The sequence below is a fragment of the Moschus berezovskii genome, chromosome 10 (assembly GCF_049115385.1).
Source record: "Moschus berezovskii isolate FMDL1 chromosome 10, NW_MosBer_1.0, whole genome shotgun sequence".
NCBI lineage: Eukaryota > Metazoa > Chordata > Mammalia > Artiodactyla > Moschidae > Moschus > Moschus berezovskii.
Window position 1 is genome coordinate 73,125,867 of NC_142469.1, and position 26,219 is coordinate 73,152,085.

General features: G+C 34.3%; 1 protein-coding gene across 2 annotated transcripts in view; it reads right to left on the reverse strand.

Moving 5' to 3' along the window:
* PTPRK (protein tyrosine phosphatase receptor type K) overlaps positions 1 to 26,219 on the reverse strand; it is a 643,642-nt gene that overhangs the window by 31,093 nt on the left and 586,330 nt on the right. Inside the window, exons 14-18 of one of the 2 annotated variants that reach the window (XM_055433578.2) lie at positions 19,092 to 19,227; positions 10,538 to 10,698; positions 4,252 to 4,436; positions 2,365 to 2,452; positions 1,175 to 1,251 (exon numbers count right to left, since the gene is read on the reverse strand). In XM_055433578.2, coding sequence (XP_055289553.2) covers positions 1,175 to 1,251; positions 2,365 to 2,452; positions 4,252 to 4,436; positions 10,538 to 10,698; positions 19,092 to 19,227 — 647 coding nt within the window. Of the gene's footprint in view, positions 1 to 1,174; positions 1,252 to 2,364; positions 2,453 to 4,251; positions 4,437 to 10,537; positions 10,699 to 19,091; positions 19,231 to 26,219 lie in introns of both variants that reach the window. The other variant, XM_055433577.2, reaches the window with a different exon arrangement.

Below are 26,219 nucleotides of genomic sequence, written 5' to 3' on the forward strand. Positions count from 1 at the left end.
ATTGTTGATATTTCTATCTTTTGTCTTACAAGTAATGCAAATTTAGAATTAATTCATTTCAGTATGCCTGAACTATTTTTTTAAATAGTGAAGTTTAATGAGTGCTTAATATGTTCTAAGCATTGTGCTAAATGATCAACATGAATTACTTCATTTAATACAATAAAATGATGAAGTTACTGGTATTGTTATTATCCCCATTGTAAAGATGAGGAAACCGAGGGACAGAGGGATGAAATAACATTCTTGCAATTTCCAGTGTAATTTTGAACCAAGAAATATGAATAGAGCCTGTCCTTCTTGGATGTAATATACTGCATCCTTAATATTTTATTTTATTTGATAATTACTCACATGAAACAAAGGATCTGTATGTACATATGTTTTAACCAAAACTGAACAGTGGAATGTATGATAAAAACAAACTTTCATTTTTATGATTCAATATATATGTGTGATATGTGTATTTTACAAATGCAATTTTGTAATTATTTTGCCTAAGTAATTTTAATACTTTACAAACCAATACCACACACCACAAAATAGTCTCCCTACCCATTTTTTAACATCAGAAGTCAAATGTAAAAGAGTAAAATTTCAGAAACACTAATACACATCATACTATCCAGCTTCTCACATATGTTTAGGAAGGGGTAGGATAAAAGCCAGAAACGGAAACCATCAACAAATAAAACTCGAGTACATAATAAATTGTCAAAAGCTAAAAATGATCCTGCTTTTCTAAACATAGAAAAGGGAGGGAGGTAAAATAGCTCTTTACACATGTAAAGGAGTTACAAAAAAATGAACATAGATATACTGTATGGGGCTAGTTAGGTGAAGCATGCACAGAGAACTAGTAGTAAGCATTAGTAAAAACTGTAATTAAGAGTAGTTACATTAAATATTTATAATAGGGTGCTGTTATTTACATATAGTGGTACTTACATCCCTGTACAGCCAAATCTACAGCCCAAACCAAAGTCAGGTGTGAAAGAAAGCACAACAACGTCAGTAAGTACTAGGACGCAGAACAAAGAAAAGTGTACAGTTTGTTCTTTATTTTAAAAAGCTAGCAATCACTTTATAGGTAATAACAAGGAAAAGATGTATATATATATATATATATATATAAGCCAATAAATTGAGCATACTGCAGGATAAAAATACTTACATCTATATAGTTGGCATTAATATAATCTGAAGAAGGATCGTCCTCAACAGGCTGCAAAATTACTCTGGAGTGATCATCTGAGATTTTTAAAGGATAAAATAAAAGCTATTAAATATCCCCCCTGTTTTGAGACAATGACCCTAGTAGAAACTTAAAATAATTCAGTGGTTAACAACAGATTATCCATAATATACTTTCAAAATTTCCTTGGATACCAGTCATTTGAAAAAATTCAAGAACTTCAATGAGCTCATTATTTATTTTGATGATAATATTCTGTTAAGAAAGCTTCAATGACTAGCATCTTCATAGTTAGGAAATTTTTAGTAGACATGATAATAATGTCTGAGAAATCATCATTTGAGTCATAAATTTTGCTGAGTTACTAAACTTGCCTTAACTTCTAATTTTGCTTGTTAGGCATGATTTTAAATGGGTGGGATATTTTCTCCTTGTACTTTACAGCAAATGGGCCGCAGAATTAGGGAGTGAATTTCGAAACCCTACTCTCAACTTTCTATTTTGTGAGAGTTATGGTTATTCTCACAAAGGTTAAACTCTGATGTATTCAAAAGAGAGTATAAAATAATTTAAATTGAGAATAAAGTAGTCTAAGTAAAATCAGCAGCTAGTTACAAGCTAAACTATCTGTCACTTTTCTTACTGCTCCTACAGTTTCATATGATAATCAGTTTATTTATCTCATGAATACACCTTGAAGACTTAATCAGGAGGAAGTCCCTAATGATAAATAACTTGAAGCAAATGGGATTCAGGCACTGGCTCCAAGGAAGGAAACAAGGTATATGGAAGGAATAACACTCCCACCTTGAATGTGTTTGGTGGAAGAGTTATAGTAATTTAGCAATGAAAAAAATCCTTCATATTCATTATCCTAATATTTTCAGTTGTTAATGACACCTCCAGGCATTTATGTGCAAACACAAAATCCAGCAGCACATTATCACCACAAGATGAAGAATCTGAGTCAATTAATGAGAATGATGACAATTTCAGAATTGCCTCCAATATCCAATGCTGTTATAATATTAAATAGATTACATTATAAACAGATTGCCATCCTCTGGAATTTTTTTAAAGTTTAAAACCATAGAAGGAGGAATTGCAAATTTACCCTTTATCTTCTACACATGGTTTTTACATTTCTCAAGAATCATAAGAGAACTTACATGCTATAATGTTTCCATATCTGTTTTTTGCTCTATTTTGATCTTTTTTAGCTACATCCCAAGATGCTGACTGTCCTTCAAAGAAGCTCTAGGAAAAAGCACAATTAACAAGCACACTGAATTTAATTCCTTTCCTTGAATCAAGTCTGTCTGTTTTAAAGACTAAAATAGTAAAAGCCACTTTCTCAGGGAGGAAGGGAGTCCTACAGCAGTAAACAAGATCAATTTTCAGACCTCAAAGCTTGTTTGTTGGACTCCTACTTGTTCATCGTGGATTCAGTTCAGTTCAGTTTAGTCGCTCAGTCGTGTCCGACTCTTTGCGACCCCATGAATCACAGCACGCCAGGCCTCCCTGTCCATCACCAGGACTGGACTGAGTTCAAATTGAGGACAAGAAACAACTTTAGGGCAGAAAAAGCAGGGGCCGGGGGCAGGGAGCCTTGTAAGTATTTCAAATTTAACATCACTGCCACTTTGTGAGATGGAAGTAGAGAAAGCATCAGAGACTTCAAAACTACTTTTAATGAGCATCTTTCAAAAATATGCTTCCTTTAGCATTTCTAACAGGACAAAGAAAACCTGTTTTCTCCCACAATAATTCATTAAATCGTGTGCAATACATCACATTTTAGTTTCTTTGAAGATCATGAAAAGGACTCAACAAGAGACCATATGAAAATTAAAAAGAGTCACCATCTTCAGGAATCTTGGAACAGATGAATTTGTTGATTGGTTTAATTACCATATGCAGCAGTTTAAAATATGGATATAGATATCTTTTTGCAGAAAAACTTAAACTTTGCTCAACACAAGAAAGGGGGTCTTCAAAGAGCCAATGGTCTTTGAAGTGAGGTACACAGGAATATACATGCAATGAACAACAACAAGAAAATAGTTCTGAAAGAATATTGTAATTCCTTGTACTATTTTGTCACCACAGCATAAAATTTCCAGCATACATCTAAAACCGACATTCAAAATTTAAAAATAATTTCATTCCCTCCCAAACTAAGGTATAACAAGTAATCTGTAAATAAAAGGCGATGTTCAGAAGATTCCTTATGAAGTTAGATGTATTATATTTTAGGTGGTCTTTCAAAGTAAAGTACTCCTTGGCTTCTTTCATTTTAATTGTGTGTGTATGGTGGTGGAGGTACTTTCTTCTATACCCCAGAGTGACATTTCTCAGTAAGTGAAAAGTAGCAAAACAACTATTTCCTTTTTGCTATATTATGTATATTGGGATGTTTAGTTAAATAACTTCCTCTGTAGTATAATCTTGTTGTTTTAGTTTGGGTAGGAAGGGGAAATAAGGATGAAAGAATTTCCCATGTCCCAAAAGATTGGGCTGCTTTTTGTTGTCTGAGTTTGCAGTACTCTGTTTCTCTTCCCAGCCACCCTCAACCTATAATCCTCAAAACAAAACTCAAGAGTGACAAGTAGCACATTTAGCACACATAACTCGATCTTATTTTCAACAGAAGGTCAACACACAAAGAGGCAGACAAGTATCCACTGCTTAGGTCATTCAAATGGCAGAAACTGCAACAGTACACCAGGACTCAAGATATTCTGCTATGGATTTTTGAATGGGGAAAACATAAGGTCTAACAAAGTGGACTCTAAATAGCATAGTAAAATAAACTATGGAATCCAACATTGTTTATTAAAATGAATTTTGACCCAGCTATACCCCCAGGAAGTATCCTTTTCTTTCAATCCATCTACATCCTTCTCCTCAAATGCCCACTTGATTGTTTGGAGACAAAAGATTAGAAGGTCTACAGAGTATTCCAGTGATACCTATGTAAATGGGAGGAAAAGCTGTTAAATTCTGCTGAGTATCATGGTTAGAAATAAGATTCAACATAGTATTGAAACTTTCACCTCATATTCTTCTTTGAACCCATAGCTGTCTGATGTCTTCATGAGATTAATGTGCTGCAGTAAGTCGGCTACCCTGATGGCTGGGTGCAGCTGTCCCGTCTGGTAAGGGGATTCTGTCCCCTCACACAGGTAGCGAGGTACATCAAGAAGACGACTGGATTCTGCTGTAGCACTGTGGTTCTCATCTGCCATGTTTCAGATTCCAGAAGATTAAAAAAAAGACAAAGTTACCTTGTTTAATATATATCTATGCAAAGCAGATTTTAAGATCTTATGAGCTTTCTGATAATAGGAGGAAGAAAGAAATATAGTACAGACCTAGGGCAGCATCCCTATAAAGACAAAGCCTTTTACTTCAGCTCCAGGTAGGAGGTCAGGGCATATTATTAACATGTGTATATAAGCAAGACAACAGATGCTGTGAGATGTAGAGAAACAGCTGATCCACTTTAAAGAAGTATAACTGGGAGATTTTGCTGAGTTCTGACTTTTTTCTTGTACCTGCAGTCATAGCAGTATATTGTGGGACCAGAAGATCAAGTTGTCAATTGGAGAGGTGTTTTCATTGTTGATTAAATTGAACAAATTCTTTCCCACCCATATCCCAACCTCCCTATTGGCAACCTATCCCCACTGTAGTCCTACTATGCCCTTCCACCTGGGGCTTTTTACCATGAAACACTCCAGACTCGGAAACTTGAACATTTTACAGAATCAGCCCATGGCCCACTATGTCTGCTAGCCAGGTTATATGTGCATTTACACTTCATCTCTACTAACTTGGTTTACTATTATTGCTGATACATTTTGACTCTTCTGGTTACTGTGTACAAGAAACCTTGGTTTGTCTCTGGGACAAAATATTTAGATACTTCTTCTAGAATTCCTCCACGGCCCATCTTGGCTGAGTTACACAGCACCTGCTTTACGTTCCCATGGCCTTCTGTTTTCCTACATTCATTCCACTTACAATGTGTTTTAATCATGTATTTCCTGATCTCTTTTTCTAACTAAACTCTAAATGCTTAGCATGTAGAGACAAGAGTCATATTTTTCTTTTTATTCTTAGTGCCTGGTAAAAGCAGTCACTCAATAAATATTTCAATATTTCAATGAATCAATTAGTTACAAATCCAATAAATCCCTTACCACCCACATTTAAGTGCAGGCCCCATCCCGACTGTGTTGTTAGCTTAAAATGAAAAGAAACTCAAGTCTCTGTCATAAGAAGGAATAAAAGAACAAGAACATTTTACCTCTGAAAAATAAATATTATTTTAATGACCATAGTGCTAATCATTACAATGAGAAGAAGCATGCTTATAATGATCACATTTAAACTTACCATCTTTAAAAAAAACAAATGTTTTAAGGGGTGTTACTTTGGCAAACATTATACTGCCATACTCATTAACAGAAGAGAAAGTACACTCTTAGGGGAACTTTTGTTTTAATGATACTGCATACTGTAGAGAACAATATTTAGTTAACAGTTAAACATATTTCAAGTGCTGGTACATTTGCCTGTTCTATCACCAACTCTACAAATAGGATATGGCAAAAAATGAATTGTTGTCCCCATGATAAACATTTTTTCTTCCTGGAGAAGGAAAAAAAAAAAAAAAAGAAAAAGAACCCCACAATCAGATTTGTGTGCTTCTATAATTTAGCTTGATTGCATTTACTTTACTTTCTCTTACTAGGCTGAACGTAGTTTTTTCTTTTGCATTTACTTCTAAAACTCCACATTGAATTAAAAAAAAAAAATTCTGTTGGAGTCTGTTTTGGCCTAAAAATACCCAAAAGAATTAACGCTTTTTACTCTCGTTTCCCACCCCTCCACAAACAAACATTTGCTAGCAACCATGATTCATGAGCGTTTACTATGAGACGACACTCACTTGGTCTACCTTTGCTAAAATACTGCAATCAATAGACTGACATCAAGAAATATACATCTCCCCTGTAAAATTAAATCCAGAAGCCACTGATTGGGGCACTATCACAGAATATACAGCTTAGGATAAGAAGTAAAGAGAACAGAATGTTAGGAAGGCAAAATGCAATCACCCAAGCTGGAATAAAGGTAGTCAGTGCTCTGTGGAGCAGACCCAGAGCTTACATTGTACTTGCTGGAGCAGTGGAATATTTACATTTGTAAAAGGCTCAGTAAGAAACAGAGGATTCATCCATATTCCAGATCTTACATGATTACGTCTCAATATGAGGTAAACAGTGCCTTTTGTTTTGCATTAAGCTTTAATACAGTAGTACAATGAGCAGTATTTTTTAAAATAATCACACATGAATTATTAATATCTATACATTTCTACCTCACCTCATTGAATTACCTAACAATGTGACTAGAAGCAAGAGTACATGTACTAATTATTATCCTTACTACACATTTAAGAATAACTAAATATTTCTTTGATGGAAAGGTCTTCTAGAGTTCTTTGCAATACACTTACCAGTAATAGGGACTTTAACCCAATGCAGCAGTAAAACACAAGAAAACAAAAATATGAATCAATACAAAAGTTTCTGACTTCTTTTTAAATCAGTAAGCAGATATTACTATCAAGTACAAAATCAAGTGGATGTAAAACAACTATAAACACGGTGATTCCAAGAATGATGAAAAATGCAACAAATCATTTCTAAATTTGGCATGATTAACAAGCTATTTAGCTTTCAAAGAAGAAATATAAAAAATATCAACCAGCTTGACTTACAAAATGAAATAAAATGCACAATGATTTTTTAAATGAATAGATTTATAACTCTGTTAACTCTAGCCTTCCTTAAAAATAAATATCCTCTTTCACGGGGAAAATTATTACAATAATATTTTAAACTTTATACATTATCTCATTTTCTCTTTACTAAGTTCTGTGGAGAAGGTATGGTAAGAATTATTATATCATTTTATTGAAGGGGAAGCAAAGACATTTTTCATTAATATTTTCATGAGTTCATATTTGTGAGTTCACAAGAGGATTGAGACTTATTAGACCCAATTCTACATGTCTTTGAATATTACCATAATGAAATTTTAACAGGTAACTATCTTTTTCCTTGAATTTTTAATAACTTCATTGAATTTAACTTATGAGCTTGATGCTGACCTCATTCTACAGTGCTCAACAGAAGATGACATTTTCAGAGGAATTTGATGCCTCTCAAAGACCATGATTCCTGGCTCCTCCCTATATGATCAGGCCATCGTTTGGAGCAAATTCCCCAGCTCACTTCCCTGCCCTTATTGGTGGGAATACCAAAGGGAGAGTGCAGTCAGAGACAGAAAACACTGACTTACAGATTCTTTTAGAATATACCTTTGTATTATAAAATTTTAACTTTGAATAACTATTTTAGTCAAAAAGGTATATTTTACTTAACTGAGTTAGTTGTATTATTCTAACATATTTTGAAAATATAATTAAACATTGAATACATTGATAATAAAAATATGTGTAAACATCTCTTATGTTCAAATAAATTTAAATATAAAGCATGAGAACTGGAAATTTTAAAGGTACATTTATCTGGCAATTTCTACATTTCTCTGATTAAATCTTAAATATTAGAAGCACGGGGGACAAACTGATAAGACAACTTGTGAACGTACAAGCCAGCTGGTCATGAATCATTACTGTGTAATTAGTCAAGGCATAGAGTACAAATTGAAATGAAACTAATTGCATTCTTAAATATATTGTTAAAGATTTATTTAATTTTACAGCTGAAAAGGTATTATTTATTACTAGCAATACTAGCTGTCTTAGATACTGGTAGTGTTAGTTGCTCAGTCATGGCCAACTCTTTGCGACTCCATGGACTAGGCCGCCACGCTTCTCTGTTCATGAAATTCTCCAGGCAAGAATTCTGAAGTGGGTTGCCATTTCCTTCTCCAATGTATTGGTAAATCTTGGCTTAATGTAAATTTTTTGAAAGATAACACTTATCATGTAAAGTGCATATAGAATGCAAAACTCCATTATTAATACTGTAGCAATTTTAGCTGCATTTATAAATTCTTAACTAAGACAAAACTAAAGCAAATGCACAAATGCCAAATGTTTACTTGGAAATGTATTCTTTAGTTGTTATAAAATTAGGAGGATTTAGAAAAATCCCTTTAAATCAGGTATATTTTATATACATATACTAGCAATTCTGGTAGCACTGGCCCCTGAAATGTGTATATTTGGATTCATTCTACTAACTTGCATATATAAACATTAGTTATATATTCATATTAAGGGTCTTTGTACTTACTCCAAATCTAACAGAAGCCAGAATTAAAGGATAAATTGTTTTAAAGAAGTATACCTAACTAATTTGAAATGCACTAGATCTAATTGGGTTGATCACAATTGCTCTCTTTGATAAAATCAGGACTACATTTTCAAAATCAAACTGCTTCCTGCACTGTAAATACTGTGTAGACAAAGCTATAACCCATGCAAGGAGGTGTGATCCATGCAAAAAAAGATGACAAAGAATTAGGGCCTCACCTAACACAGCGGTCGGCACAAGTGGATCATTGGGCACTGCAGGAAAACAAAGCTTATGAAGGAATATATTGCCCTAAAGATGTATTTCATATTCTTTTTTCCTTTAAAATAGATTTATCATTTCTTAAGAAATATAACTATTAAACTTTCTTTATTACTATAACCTGCAAAGGGACCATTCTTTTTCTCAACTTGGGCTACCTCAAAATACCACGAAAGGTGCATCTATAATTATAGTTCAGTAGTAGGTACAATTTTAAAAACAAAGAAGATTCAACTTCAATTTATAAAGATTATAAAATTAGGGGGAAAAATGCATTTAGATCTATCCAGTGTGAGGTACTTAGAGAGGTAATTATATTCATTCCACTTTAGCTAACTTTGGAAAATAGATTTAATCCTTTCTCCAAGTTCGTAAGTGTATATTTATAGATATACTGCTAAATTCAAACTTCCTAATAAGGTATACAGGCTTTAGATAGAAAAGCTTTGGAAACAAAAATCCTTTCAAATCTTTAGTTGATTAATTTTTAAATCAAGTAGTTAGAGAAATGATACATCTATACTTTTAGCAAAACTGTCAATAGCAACAGTGTTTTATGTTTTTCTCTATTATCTTACAGTGAAAAAAACAGATCAGAAAGTCCTTATCACTATTAAAACTAAATTCTAAAATGACTCATTATAATATCCTTAACTACTAATGTGATATAGGTATATATCAGGGAAAATCATGGCCAATAATTTTCATAAAGTTTGCACCAAGCTGAACATTTCAGAAAAAAATCCCCTTTTGAAAAGCTATAAATGAATAAACCTACAATTACTTTATTTTCTCAGTCTTACCACTACATATTTTTATAATCTGTATCAAAAATAACACTTCTATTGTTTACTTCTTTCCTTATACAGTTTTTCCCAAACTGGGATCTGTGGCAAATGCCTCTCTGAACACAAGGCCAAGGATAAACACAATTTGCTTTCCTCAAGTACCAATTTCACTTAGTTATTTGAAGAGACAGTCAGGTAATTGAACTTAATTTTAAGTAACAAAATAAACACAGTGCTATAGAATGGGATAAAAAAATTCTAGAAAATTTGAAGATAAACAGTAACACTGATCATGGGGCATTAAACAATACTTCAGAGGAACTGTACAGATAAACATTTGCAGTTCTTAACATAGATGAGTGAATAGATGGTTTTCACCATTCCCTATCAATCCTTCAGTTCAAGTAAAGTTTTGGACTTCACACCAGATACTTAACAGTATGTAGATTTCTCTTTTCTCTGGATAACTTTTTATTACTGAAATTCCTGAGGCATCTATAGAATAATTAAATAGAATGACTTTCCCATGCCAATAATTCCCAGAAAGAATTATGCTATCTCATATCTCAAAAGACTTAACCTTACACAATGGACGATTCAAATACAAAACAATTATAAATTCTGACATGAGCTAATTTTATGTAGGCAATCAAATATTTTAACTTAAATCAATAAGATTTGGTCTGAGTGGTATATGAATGTCTCTTACAGTAATAAAATTCATACAGTTTGAAGTTAAATTAAATCCAATGTCAAGACTGAAAATAAGCCTTCTGATAAACTCCGTAGTATTCCATATCACTTTTTCTATTTCCAGTTTCTTCTTCCACTCTCTGTCTTATTTCCCCTCACTATTCAAAAGCTAATGTGTTGAATTCAGAGAGAAATTAAATAGCTTTAAAAGTCATTGATCAAAATTTTGGTAAACAACTTACATCTTGGACTAAAATTATGTTGGTCCATGAAGGTGATGGAAAGAGGGTCTTCTGCATGGAGAGTGCTCTGATCAGCATAACTTCGATCCATAGCATTTACCATGTGTGTCATTTCCTGCCGGGTGTTCCCCATAGCATCTTTGCGTTTCTTAGCAAGCTTGCTGCCAAGACAAATACGAAAGGGAAACCTTAGCGTGAGGCTTGAAGGAGAACTGACACCAGCAGTAAGTAGTTCAGGAAAGCCCGAGGGTAAAGATATAGATTTGGTTTAGAAACTCTAAGAATATGTCATAATTTCAGGAATTAAGTTTGACATCCAAACAATATTTGTTGATTGCTATAAAACTGTTTTATTTGTCATATGGATATTTTAACATTCAAGCTGTCAACCCAAATGTCTCATCACTTCTTGTATTTTATCATTACAATAAATTATCATAAAGCATAACTATACTTTATTAAAACAGTAAGTGAATGCTTCCTTAGTAGAGTTGTTCAAAGAAAACTTAAGTTAATGCTAAATTTTGGTTTTCCTTCTGGGTGATTAACACGCTTGATCAAAATTTCAGAAGATGTTCTGTGGGAATAACATGACTACTTTTTCAAGTTTATTTTATTACAGTCATCCAGTTAAAATAGACAAACTCTATTCTTCACTCTTTGTCTTTTTGTTCAGTAAAAATGCAATGTGTAGAATTAACATTTTAAAATATGTTTATATAACATTAATCCAAACCTAATCAGGAAATTTGTAGAATCAACTGCAGCTTGATACAAGGCAAACACTCAGGAATACATGGGGAAATTATGTACTTTATGAGAAAAGTACTTTGAGAAAAGTTTGGAAAATGCTGTGTAGAGGTATTATGCAAATGATCATAATACTGAATAATAAACATGGTCAGATCCTAAAAGTATGTTTCGGAACCCCATGTCAGAATGCCAACTACAGAATGGCCTTACAGATGCAGCAAAACAAATGACACAGGAGATTTGGAAATGAGCAGAGTTAGACTTTTGAGTTCCTCAGACACTGACATCTTTATCCTACATATCAAGAATGTGAAATACAATCTAGTTTGTTGTGACTGTTACACATGAAACATGCAATTAAAAAACTATTTAAGGTATATAAATATTCATCTCATATTAATAAAAAGAAAGGGATGCTAAACGCCTATAGTAGCCAGATTATGTTTCTAAGTTTATGGCAGCAGTTTAGGTGCCTTGGAAATATATTTTAGTTATTTTAAGAATAACATTTCTCAGTTGGATTATTAACTAGGGTAAATTCTGATTCTCATTAGTATCTGTACTAGAATAAATATACTAATATACTACAAATATGTTAAAAAAAGTTATTTATTTAGTAGTTGTGTTTATGTCCAAAAGCTTTTCCTTTGGATAATTAATCTATTAATTTGAGAGCTACTCGTGTGTAGGATATTTTTCTCTGAGAATTATATTACTTAGCCTCAAGGATACATACCCAACAATATCCAATATATTGACATAGCATATAAGACACCTAAGTAAGATAGTCATAAACTAAGCTTTAGGGATGGAAATGGCATTATACATTTTAGAAATAATAACAATGATAAGGATAGTATTATCAATAATAAAACAATGACAAAAGTATAACAAAAACTACCACCACCACTACCACTACATCATCACAGCCACCATCACCATCACCATTATTTAGTAGCAATATTTGCTCTATTCATTGAAAGATCTCTTATCTCTTTTTTCTAGGCTAGTGGCAAAAGCTCTGTAAAACTCCTAACAGGTTTTAGACAGGGAATATAAAAGTGTTGCTTCCCATGGTGAGACAGCACAAAGAAGGGTGGGGATTGTGAGGAACTGGAGAGCAATTTAGGGGGCAACTTAACTAAGTGAACATTGGTACTTGATCCCAGAATAGTTTCTAATTTTAAAATTATTTAGAATCTAAATATGTATATTTTCTTATTCTTTCAAGTGGTCCTATTCTTATTCTTTCAAGTGGTCCTATCTTTTGGAAGAGTATATGGGGCAAATTACACATCAGTAGGTCATAGGTTATTCTACAGCCTTCACTTTTCAAACTTACCTCTAGGATAGTTCCAAACTTGCCTGTAGGCTATTTGTTCTTCGGCCTACAATGTTCTTTTACCCCTAATATCTGATTAACTTCCAATTCTGTCTTGCCTCATCAGGGAGACTCCTCCAACTGAGCAAATACAACCTCTCTCAGACTAGGTTTCCCTGGTAGGTATTTTTAAAGCACCATGTTTTCTGCCTATAATAATACTCATCACATTATCAATGCAAGTATCCTTTTGTTTTTCCCACTGTGTGTTCCATGAAGGGAAGAACCCTCTACAGAGTGCCCTAGCACTCAGAGCAGTGTCTGGCACATAGCAGGCACTCATTAAATACTTGTTCGAATGGATGAATTAGGTCTCTTCTTTGCTCTGCATTTGTCATTTGTTAACTCAATTAATTCTCAGATCAATGCACTGAAGAAGGCATGAGATTTCTAATTGTATAGATGAGTTCACTGAGGCTTAGACAAGTTAAATAACTTGCCCAAGGTTATTAATCTAATAAGCAGTAAAGAATGACCAGGTTCCAAGGCCTAAGCCCTTATACTATATCCAGTTACTTTTTTTTTAATTGTCACATTACCATGTGTATTATAATATGAAGCAGTCACTGCTCTAGGAGTTAAACATTCCGTTCCGTCACTCAGTCGTGTCCGACTCTATGCGACCCCGTGGACTGTAGCCTACCAGGCTTCTCCGTCCATGGGATTCTCCAGGCAAGAATACTGGAGTGGGTTACTGTTTCCTTCTCCAGGGGATCTTCCCGACCCAGGGATCGAACCCGGGTCTCCCGCATTGGGGGCAGAAGCTTTAACCTCTGAGCCACCAGGGAAGCCCAGGAGTTAAACATTAGTTGTTATAAATTTGAGAAGAATGTGGATGTAGTACAAATGCTTTGCCATTTTAAAGTTTAAAAAAGAGTTGAAGAAATAACTTTGTCTTTGTTTCTCGGATAAGAAGAAAAAATAAATTCATTCCTCAAAAATTCTGAGAGATTGACATGGCTAAAAATAAGACAACTTGAAATTTGGATTAAAAATAATGTAAAAAATTTGAAGACAGATAGTTTGAAGCAAATGGTAAAGACGTTTAAATTTTGAGGCTTTACTTTAAAATATATAATTTAAACATTTTATGATTGAGAAAAAATAAGAAGTAATGAACTTGTCAAATGCATGACAGGTAAAAGTATTCATAGCAATGAAGGACTTTTACTTTTCAGATTCACAAACCTTTGTTAGTAGACAGATTATGAGAGAATATATATAAAACCTTTGTTGATATCTGCCAACCATGTATTATCAGCTGTTTCTTATACCTTAATCCTCACAACAACCCTGTGAGGTAGGCTTTAATTCAGGTTATTACAAAAGAAATAAATATCATCACCAGAGTTAAGTGCTTTGATCAAGAACTGACAGTTACTATGACGATGCCAATGAATTTTTAGTTCAAAGATTACATCTGGTTTTCTTTTAAATTTTACTATATTTCTACATTTCTTTTAAAAACTGTCTAATTTAGATTTGCTTCACTAGATCTGTTTAAGCAGCTTTTAAAAACATAAGTCTGTTAAACAATTTTTCTAATTATGATTGATAATGCCAGGAACCCTAAGTACTTCAGTAATAGTATCAAAGCCTAATACATAGTCTAGAATACAGAAATACCACACATCTATAAAAAGGCAATCCAATCCTAATATTATAGATAAATGGATGGCTAATGGTAACCTTATTGATGTTCTCATAATTAAATATTTATTGATTCCTGCATGTTGGCTATTTGTCTCCATATGAGAAACCAGCATATATAATGTACGCTTCAGGACAGTTAAGCAGATCATTTTGCAACTACTTGAGTTTGACAGATGTGCAAATGACTTTCATTGTCAAAGCAGCCAACAGCATAAACTTCTGCAGGTGGATATATGGGTGGGCTATAAAGAGGAAAAGTGCTTCATCATTGTATGAAATGGTACATTTAATTACCTTTGGCTTCATCAAATGTGATTTAACAAGGATATTATGATCCATCACAATAAAAGCACTGTTACTTTACACCTGCTTATTTTATCAGATTTTAAAAAGCCAAATGTTTATAATATTTAAACAGTTGGCAGAATTCTGTTACAGTCATTGAGACTCTCACCAAATCTTTCTGTAAAGCTAACTTAAATTTACTTAGTGAAGTAAATACTGTGGGATATGTGCACCAAACACTTAATCAAAATCCTTGACTCTCAAAATTTGGTGGATCAAATATTGATCAAGCAATGACCAAGAATACTCTGTTGTATCATTCCTTTGGATTGAATGTATACACTAGAATTTCAGGTAATAAGCTGAGAATGATTAGTGAAACAGACTGGACAACACTCTCCTTCCTCATCATACTTAAGCATTTCATACTTAAGCATAGGAAGAGCTAAAACTTTGGAGCACAAAAAAGGATATGTAACACTTATTATGTTTTGTTTAGGTTGACAGGCTTTCTTTCTTTTTTGGTCTTTCTTGGTTTTACAAAATTATTGTCCTATTTAAGTCATAATAAATAAACTTGAAATTTCTTCTCTAAAAAGATTTTTTTATTTATCACTGCCACATTATAATTTTTATCCATTCATTTTCACTAGAGCATACTGATTGACTACATAGCTAAACCAAAGGTGTTCTGAAGTCACAACCCATCCCGGCTTCCTGGAAATGTGGAGAGAAGGTTTCACAGTCAGACCTGACTTGATTTGCATTCTGTGAAGGCATTTTGAATGTTCTTCTATGAATACATCAGTTGCGTCATTTTTTTCAGATATAACAGTGTGGCTCAGACAGTAAAGAATCTGCCTGCAATGGGGGAGACCTGGGTTCGAGCCCTGGGTTGGGAAGATCCCCTGGAGGAGGGCAGGGCAACCCACTCCAGTATTCTTGCCTGGAGAATCCCTATGGACAGAGAAGCCTGGTGGGCTACAGTCCATGGGGTTGCAAAGAGTCGGACACAACTGAGCAACTAAAGCACACACATGTAAAAGCAGGTATTAGTGAATTGCAACCACTATCTCTACCAGATGAGTGAGATATCATATTGATAATGTACAGGTTTGACTTAAGTATGTAAATGATGCTTTGGGCTATAGACTACTTATGGAAAATCGTAAATAAAAATTAAAAGTAGCTGAACATATAGAAATACAATATCCCTTTTTAAAAAGAACCTATTAATAAAATAGGTTAATAGGTAAACTTTATAGCTTTAGAGTCCAGAAAAATATATTTTTTGCAGCCATCAAAATTGCAAACATTCTGTTTTTTGGTTTGTTGTTTTTTTTGAAAAGGGATACTGCATCTTTAACACATGTAAAGTCGTATATCACCCATTTTCTACTTACAGGTAGTAGGAGTAAGAATAGTAGCTCCTCCTGGCAAGCAAATCACAGACAGTGGAAAAAGAGAAGCAATGGTGAATGAAAAGCGTGACTCTGTCACATTCAATAAAGCAGAAAAATGTGCGTTAAAAAGTAAAATAAAATAAAATAAAATTCATGTTTTTTTTGGTTTGGATTTCAATTTGCTCATGCATTGGTTAGATATCTTTCGCCATGCAATTAAACAGACAGATATGCAATAGAAAATAAAATTTAAAATACATAATTTGGAAAAAATAACATGCTGATTTTTCTATAGCCAAAAAAATTGAAAAATTAAATGGATTGTGTATTTTTAACATGCAGTTAAGCATAATATCATCCATTACCATCTAAATGTCATGACAGATGGAATAGCTGTGTATAGAAATTCTACACTAAATTGACAATTTTTCTTTAAATACAAAACATAAAGATCTATTAGGTTAATATAGAATATATGCAGAATGACACATTAATTTCTATAAATAAGTCATTATATCTTATTAATATACAGGTACATACATATATTATGTGAATATACATATGCACCATATATTATATATGCACAAAGGTATTTCTACAGCAGATGTATGTGACCATGATATCATATACATTTACTGTACTGAAACATAATTTCAAATTTATGTTTGGAATTATTAATGTATTCATGCTGCAAATTTAAAATAATACATAACCAATGAAAAAATGGCATACATTTGGAAATAATTCATCAGTGATTAAATTAAAATGACTTTGCGTTTTGAAAGATGCAATATCCCTTTTCTTAGCCTAAAAACTTACTTTATATATACCCTTCACTGCAGAATTTTACTAAATTCCAAACCATTTCTTTATACAACAACCAAAAATACACGAATTTTTTTTCAACATGAGAAATATACCTATGTATATTACTTCTAGTGAGAGATAAAGTGTTGAGAAATTTAACAATTTCCCATAAAAGCAAAGATAATGCAAGGCTAAAATAATTTGCTTTTCCACTATTTTTATTATAAACTTGTATATTAGCATATCATATAGGGAGACTACATGATATACTAAAATTGTTAACTTTTATCCTATCTAACATTGTTATAACACCTATACTTTTGTGTATGTATAATAAACATATTTATGATTAAATCATACACAATATACGTGTGATATACTACAAATAACTAAAAGTTATTATGAAGTTTCTTAGATAAGTAAGGGATTCTTGGTTATACTACACAGAAGATAATATACCTAAGCATGTAACTTTATCTACCTATAAAATTGCAACTTCTCTAGTCCTAGTGGTAGTGATGAGGAAGAGAAAAAAAACAAAAACAAAAACCTTCCCATACTTTCTAATAGAAGACAATCAACTAAAGCATAATTATGAAAACTCAAACATTGAACATTTTAATAGAGAGGCTCATTTATCCAACCATTTAAAGTATGAACCAGGAAAAGAATCTGATGCATTAGGCAGTTTTAAGGAGTTGTCAGAGCATTTTAACCACACAAAAAAATCATGCTTAGAGATTATTTTGATGTACTTTAGAAAATTTATGTTTCATTTTTGGTTATTTTTGAAACAGCCAGCCACAGATTAGAAAGACTACAACAACAGATAAGTGTTTTCAAATAATTAACCAATAATACCAGTATTAACCCAATTTTAACTAAGACATAACCAGAGGCCATTTTCATGTTTTCATATCTGGCTTGAAGTAGCTGAAATACTTTTAACTCTAAAGCAAAGTTAACTCTCTAAATATAGAGAGTTTAGTTTAACTCTCCAAATATAAATTTAAACTAAGTAGAAACATAAGATCTGAAAGTTGTATTCAATAACTTTATTGATCTTGATTGGCAAATTTATTAGTAAAATGTTTAAACCTTCCTGTCTCAAATATGATATAATTTCCAACCACAGAGGTAGACAACAGCAAAAAGAGAAAGCACTATTGGGGAAAGCACGTATGTAGCTAATTTAACACAAAACACTATAATGCATACCTAATGTTTCTAATGCAGATGTGTCTTCTCCAACATATATATCTCCAGGGGGTAATTGTAAAGAGGCAATACATTAAAATAAACTCTTATGGAATCATTAAACATGTAGTATGAGTCATCTATATTATTAATGATTTATTTTGAGTACAAAATAACAATCATAATAGTATATCATATGATTTAGTATAAAGTAAGCAACATCTTTTATTATATTCAATATAATTAATGAATGAGAAATACGTCTATACACCAATATTTTAGAACTATACTCAGCAAAGATTTTTTAGTAATCCTTCCAGATTGTAATATTGTTTAAAACATATGATTGGAAGGATTGGAGAGTTCCATTAATTTCTAAAACAATGCCTTACAGATAATGATATTTTATAGAATAAGAAAAAGTTCAAATTATAAAAACTGTATTCTTTGAAATGCTTTCTGGTAGAAGTATACCTTAATCTACCAAATATAATTCAATTTAAATTCCTGTAGGTCTTAATATCTTCATATAATTCCAGAAGATGGCGATATTGGTTGATATAGTATAAAACACTAATGCTCAATTTAAAACTTTGGTTCTTCATATTAAAGTGTTAAAGTATTTAGTCAGTGAATATTAATATACAACTTCATAAAATAATGTTCATATCTCTCATATCTTATTTGTAGTCAACATTTAGAAAAACAGTAAAAATACAAAATAATTCATAGACCAAATATAATAAACTCTTATTTTTCCATGTGTAATTTAAAAAACTTCAAAACATAAGATACATTAATATCTCAAGCATTTGAGGAATTTAAATTCATACAATGATTTCAAGGTTAAATTGACAAAAGCATATTTTATATCCAAAATTAAACTGGAAATAACCAATTAGAATTTATTTTCCAAGCAGGAGAAACATACTTAGATGCTGGCAATATTGTTAAAATTCAATTCTTGTTGTTTATTCTCATTTAAAAAGAGCTCAGGGAAACAAAGAAGTGTCTGAAAACTAGTAACCATGACATAAATGGTGAGTGAGTGGGACAGAACAAAATCAGGTCTTACCTCTTTTTTACAATTAATATGACTACTAGGAGGAGGAGGATGAACACCAAAATTCCAGCACTAATTCCTGCGATTTTCACCACTCTGTCAGTCTGCTTGGCTGGGTCTGGAATCACTTCTGGTTCTTCTGTTGCTGCTGCTAAACAAATTAAAAAAAATAAATTACTGAAAGCAGCTAATTACCACAGAAAGGAAAATTATTCCCAGCTAAAGATTACTTACAGAAAGACAATTTATTTTATTTGAATAAAAGTAACTTGAAAATATAAATATGGTAGCATGCTAAACTCCAACATGAGAGATTTAAGGTTAAGGGAAGTGTTTTTTGAAGAGAGATGTTGTTAATATAAAAAAATAAGGGGAATGATGAACTATTTTTCTTCAAGTGTCCTTAAAAGTAAGGACACAGGATTTTTAGCCAAGAGTATAGTGGAAAGAAATGAGGTTGGATTTAGAGATTCACTCTTTTATCACTTCATTCAACAAGTACTTCTCTGCTCAAATGCAAGGTGCCATGCATGACACTTTAAGGTAGTGTCAATGGCATTTATCTGGGACACAAAGGGTTATTACAGTGTAAATGCTGGAGGTGTGAGTTTATGATATGATTTAAAAGATTTGAAATAAATAGCAGGTTTGGAGGAAGACAAGAATAACCAATGGAAAACAAATTTGTCAAGGAATATTTCACATCCTCTTAACAAATAAAATCCAGAATATAAACTTGAAAAACAAAACTTTGAGAAGATGAAAGTTTTTTTTAAATTCTTTGTATCTCCTCACTTTCTTTCTTTCTCAAAGAAACCACCATTCCTCACATACAAAAACAATTAATGTTACAAATCTTAAACAATCTACAAGCTCCAGTAAGCCTCTGAAGACAATTTTCTTTTATTTGCCTTGAAAACTGGCAAGGAAAACATTATTATCTACATTTTACAGATTAAAAAAACTGAGGCTTAGAGATATGGAATAAATTGTAAATTGCTCAAGAACAGAGACAAAACCTAACACATCTTCTATCTTCTAAAGCAGCATTTCTCAATGTTTCCAGGTCCTTGGCCCCTTCTTGCTAAGAATCGATGTGACAAGAGACCAGGTGATTCTTAGAATTATGCACATTTAGGAAACTGCCTTAAAGCAGCCATCACAGTGTCAAGAGATGATGGCTGAATGAACAAACAAGGGCATCCCTAAATCTAATCTCAGATCTTTCTAGTAGATAATTAAATTCCCTTTTAACAAGTATCCATTTTTCTATATTCAATCCTTTCTTCTTTAGCTTTTCTCTCTTGGCTTCTACTTCCAACTTCTTCTTTCACTCCCAAACCCGCACATTTAAATATCTGCTCCAGTGTTTCAACTAGACACAGTCTTCTCCCAAAGGGAACTGACACAGGTTGTTAACTTTTAATTTATCCAAGGAATAAATGAAAAAGAACTAATAAATCCAGTATCAGTATAATTTTATAAAATAGCTATTTAAAGGTAAATCAGTACAAAATATAGTTTGAAGAAAAGTATTACAAAGAACACAGTTAACTCTCCTAAGTGATTCACTACAACCTTCTTAACATATTATTTCAATTGGATAGGATAAAATTCCCCATGGAACAGTATCTGATAACTATAATTCTCAAGAAAGAAAAGCAAGCCTTCAGTTTGTTTATTAAGCAAGAGAGTTATCCTTTCTGAGGACACTTGCCATATATCCAGGCTTCAGGGAATTTCCTATCTCAAATAGAGGTTCAGTTCAGTTCATTCGCTCAGTCGCTCTGACTCTGAGACCCCCACGGACTGCAGGATGCCACGCTTCCCTGTCCATCACCAACTCATGGAGCTTGCTCAAACTTAGCCCATTGATTCAGTGATGCCATCCAACCATCCCATCCTCTGTCATCCCCTTCTCCTGCCTTCAATCTTTCACAGCATCAGGGGCTTTTCCAGTGTCAATACTTTGCATCAGGTGGCCAAAGTATGGAGTTTCAGCTTCAGTATCAGTCTTTCCAATGATTATTCAGGACTGATTTTCTTCCAGGATTGACTGGCTTGATCTCCATGCAGTCCAAGGGATTCTCAAAAGTCTTCCGCAACACCACAGTTTAAAAGCATCAATTCTTCGGTGCTCAGCTTTCTTTATAGTCTAACTCTCACATCCGTACATGACTGTTAGAAAAACCATAGCTTTGACTAGTGGACCTTTGTTGGCAAAATAACGTCTCTGCTTTTAAATATGCAATCTAGATTGGCCATAGCTTTTTTCCCAAGGAGCAAGCGTCTTTTAATTTCATGGCTGCAGTCACCATCTGCAGTGATTTTGGAGCCTAAGAAAATAAAGTCTGTCACTGTTTCCACTGTTTTCCCATCTATTAGCCATGAAGTGCAGAGAAGGCAATGGCACCACACTCTAGTACTCTTGCCTGGAAAATCCCATGGACGGAGGAGCCTGGTAGGCTGCAGTCCATGGGGTCATTAAGAGTCGGACACTACTGAGAGACTTCACTTTCACTTTTCACTCTCATGCATTGGAGAAGGAAATGGCAACCCACTCCAGTGTTCTTCCCTGGAGAATCCCAGGGACAGGGGAGCCTGGTGGGCTTCCGTCTATGGGGTTGCACAGAGTCGGATATGACTGAAGCGATTTAGCAGCAGCAGCCGCAGCCATGAAATGATGGGACTGGATGCCATGATCTTAGTTTTTTGAATGTTGAGTTTTAAGCCAGCTTTTCACTCTCCTCTTTCACTTTCATCAAGAGGCTCTTCAGTTCCTTTTTGCTTCCTGCCATAAGGGTGGTGTCATTTGCGTATCTGAGGTTTCTCCTAGCTATCTAGATTCCAGCTTGTGCTTCATCAAGCCCGGCACTTCACATGATATACTCTGCATATAAGATAAATAAGCAAGGTGACAATATACAGCTTGAATGTATTCCTTTCCAAATTTGGAACCAGTCCTTTGTTCCATGTCTGGTTCTAACTGTTGCTTCTTGACCTGCACACAGATTTCTCAGGAGGCAGGTAAGGTGATCTGGTATTCCCATCTCTTGAAGAATTCTCCATAGTTTGTTGTGATCCACAGTCAAAGGCTTTGGTGTAGTCAATAAAGCAGAAGTAGATGTTTTTATGGAACTCTTGCTTTTTCTATGATCCAATGAATGTTGGTAATTTGATGTCTGGTTCCCCTGCTTTTTCTAAATCCAGCTTGAACATCGGGAAGTTTACCGTTCACATACTGTGAAGCCTGGCTTGGAGAATTTTGAGAATTACTTCACTAGTGTGTGAGATGAGTACAATTGTGCAGTAGTTTGAACATTGTTTGGCATTGCCTTTCTTTGGGATTGGAATGAAAACTGACCTTTTCCAGTCCTGTGGTCACTCCTGAGTTTTCCAAATTTGCTGGCATATGTGCAAAGTGCCGGAGAAGGCAATGGCAAGCCACTCCAGTACTCTTGCCTAGAAAATCCCATGGATGGAGGAGCCTGGTAGGCTGCAGTCCATGGGGTCGCTAAGGGTCAGACACGACTGAGAGACTTCACTGTCACTTTTCACTTTCCACACATTGGAGAAGGAAATGGCAACCCACTCCAGTGTTCTTGCCTGGAGAATCCCAGGGGCGGGGGAGCCTGGTGGGCTTCCGTCTATGGGGTCACACAGAGTCGGACACGACTGAAGTGACTTAGCAGCAGCAGCAGCAGCAGTACAAAGTGCAACACTTTCACAGCATCATCTTTTAGGATTTGAAATAGCTCAACTGGAATTCTATCACCTCCACTAGCTTTGTTCGTTGTGATGCTTCCTAAGGCTATTTGACTTCGCATTCCAGGATGTCTGGTTCTAGGTGAGTGATCACACCATTGTGATTATCTGGGTCGTGAAGATCTTTTTTGTACAGTTCTTCTGTGTATTCTTGCTTTTCTTAATATCTTCTGCTTCTGTTAGGTCCATACCACTTCTGTCTTTTATTGTGCCCATCTTTGCATGAAATGTTTCCTTGGTAGCTCTAATTTTCTTGAAGGATATCTAGTCTTTCCCATTCTACTATTTCCCTCTATTTCTTTGCACTGATCACTGAGGAAGGCTTTCTTATCTCTCCTTGCTATTCTTTTGAACTCTGCATTCAGATGGGTATATCTTTCCTTTTCTCCTTTGCCTTTCGCTTCTCTTCTTTTTCTCAGCTATTTGTCAGGTCTTCTCAGACAACCATTTTGCCTTTCTACATTTCTTTTTCTTGGGAATGGTCTTGATCACTGCTTCCTGTACAATGTCACAAACCTCTGTCCATAGTTCTTCAGGCACTCTATCAGATCTAATCCCTTGAATCTATCTATCACTTCCACTGTACAATCGTTAAGGGATTTGATCAAGGTCATACCTGAGTGGTCTAGTGGTTTTCCCTACTTCAGTTTAAGTCTGAATTTTGCAATAAGGAATTCAGGATCTGAGCCATAATCAGCTCCAGGTCTTATTTTTTGCTGACTCTATAGAGCTGCTCCATCTGCAGCTGCAAAGAATATAATCAATCTGATTTTGGTATAGACTGTCTGCTGATGGCCATGTTTAGAGTCTTCTTTTGTGTTGTTGGAAGAGGGTGTTTGCTATGACCAGTGTGTTCTCTTGGCAAAACTCTGTTAGCCTTTGCTCTGCTTCATCTTGTACTCCAAGGCCAAATTTGCCTGTTACTCCAAGTGTTTCTTGACTTCCTACTTTTGCATTCCAGTCTCCTATGATGAAAAGGACATCTTTTTGGTGTTAATTCTACAAGGTCTTGTAGGTCATCACAGAATCATTCAACTTCAGCTTCTTCAACATTAGCGGTTGGGGCATATACTCGGATTACTGTGATATTGAATGGTTTGTCTTGGAAATGAAGAGAGATCATTCTGTCACTTTTGAGATTGCACCCAAGTACTGTATTTCAGACTCCTTTGTTGACTATTAGGACTACTCCATTTGTTCTAAGGGATTCTTGCCCTCAGTAGTAGATATAATGGTCATCTAGATTATTCACCCACTCCAGGCCATTTTAGTTCACTGATTCCTAAAATGTTGATGTTCACTCTTGCCATCTCCTGTTTGACCACTGCAATTTGCCTTGATTCATGAACCTAACATTCCAGGTTCCTATGCAATATTGTTCTTTACAGTATCAGACTTTCCTTCCATCACCAGTCATATCCACAACTGGGTGTTGTTTTTGCTTTGCTTCTGTCTCTTCATTCTTTCTAGAGTTATTTCTCCATTCTTCTCCAGGAGCATACTGGGGACCTACTGACCTGGGGAGTTCATCTTTCAGTGTCCTATCTTTTTGCCTTTTCATACTGCTCATGGGGTTCTCAAGGTAAGAATACTGAAGTGGTTTGCCATTCCCTTCTCCAGTGGCCCACGTTTTGTCAGACCTCTCCTCCATGACCCATCAGTCTTGGTTGGCCCTACACGGCATGGCTCATAGTTTCATTGAGTAAGACAAGGCTGTGGTCCATGTGATCAGTTTGGTAGTTTTCTCTGACTGTGGTTTTCATTCTGTATGTCCTTTGATGGATAAGGATAAGAGGCTTATGGAAGATTCCTGATGGGAAACTGACTGTGTGGGAAACTGGGTCTTGTTCTGATGTGTGGGGCCATGCTCAGTTAATCTTTAATCCTATTTTCTGTTGATGGTTGGGGCTGTGGTCCATCCCTGTTGTATGGCTCGAGGCCAAACTATCGACCCTCGCCTCCTGGAGACCCACAGCAAGTCTGACTCAGATTGAATTGCTTACCACATTTCAAACTACATGTTATGGTTCAATTCATCAAAACATGCATTAAATATACTGGAGATCTCTTCTTCCCCAACAGCTACGTTAGGAATGCACATGTATGTCACTGTGCATATGTGTAACTATATATACATATTTATCTATGTATACATATATATTCAATGAAAGCAGGGGGAGTATATTTCAAAGTTTGATATAAAACTAAAAGGAAAATATTTATTGTTTGCAATTGTCAAATTGGATTGGCTTGACACAGTTACTGCTTGAGATAGGGAGACAGAATGTTTGATGTAGAAATCTCTAGAAGAAACTTTAGGTCAGGCAACAAATATCATGATTCACGATTTAAAGCTTACTGTAATAAGGTTCTATGTTACACATGCCTTTCAGAGGGTAAGAATAATTCCTTTGTGATTTTCTGCCCTAACTCCCAGAATTAATCTTTTTGCAATAATCTTTTGGAAGATTATTTCTTGTTTAATGAGGTAAATCTATTTTTAATATAGCATTTTAATTCAATTACAAGTGCTATTATGAGATAGCTTTACAAGGATATTATGCTTTAAGTAGCATATGTTATATTTCATAAGAATCTTCAGAACTACTGGGATCATCCAAAAGTAGACAACTCTCACCATATACACAGTATGAACAGCCAGCCTTAATACTAACTGCGATTAGTAATTTTATAACAAAAGTGACATGCAGGTGATGGCTAAACAATTTCAAATACAGAAGATGGAGAAGTTTTAGAAGTCTCATTTAATAACACTGATTTGCTCATGAGTTAATCTAAACATATTTCCAAAAATAAAAAATCAAATATAAAAGTAAATTTCTGATCAAAGATACTGAAACCCTGCAGGTGTATTCAGGGTGCAAAGTAGTGAAACATTTATAATTTATTATGTAAAACAGTGTTACTACTTTAAAGTCATAGAATATATGTCCTTATAAAACACTGGACTTCAATTAATATTTACCAAGTAGCTAAGAAAGAAAAAAAAAAAAACCCAAAGCTTCTTCATCTGAGTTGGGTAAGACTACTTGTTTGTCATGATTAAAAGTCTTGTGCAAAAGAGTTGTTTGTCAATGATTCAGTTCAGTTCAGTCACTTAGTCGTGTCCGACTCTTTGCGACCCTATGAATTGGAGCACGCCAAGCCTCCCTGTCCATCACCAACTCCCAGAGTTTACCCAAACTTATGTCCACTGAGTTGGTGATGCCATCCAGCCATCTCATCCTCTGTTGTCCCCTTCTCCTCCTGCTCCTAATCCCTCCCAGCATCAGGGTCTTTTCCAATGAGTCAACTCTTTGCATGAGGTGGCCAAAGTATTGGAGTTTCAGCTTTAGCATCCGTCCTTCCAATGAA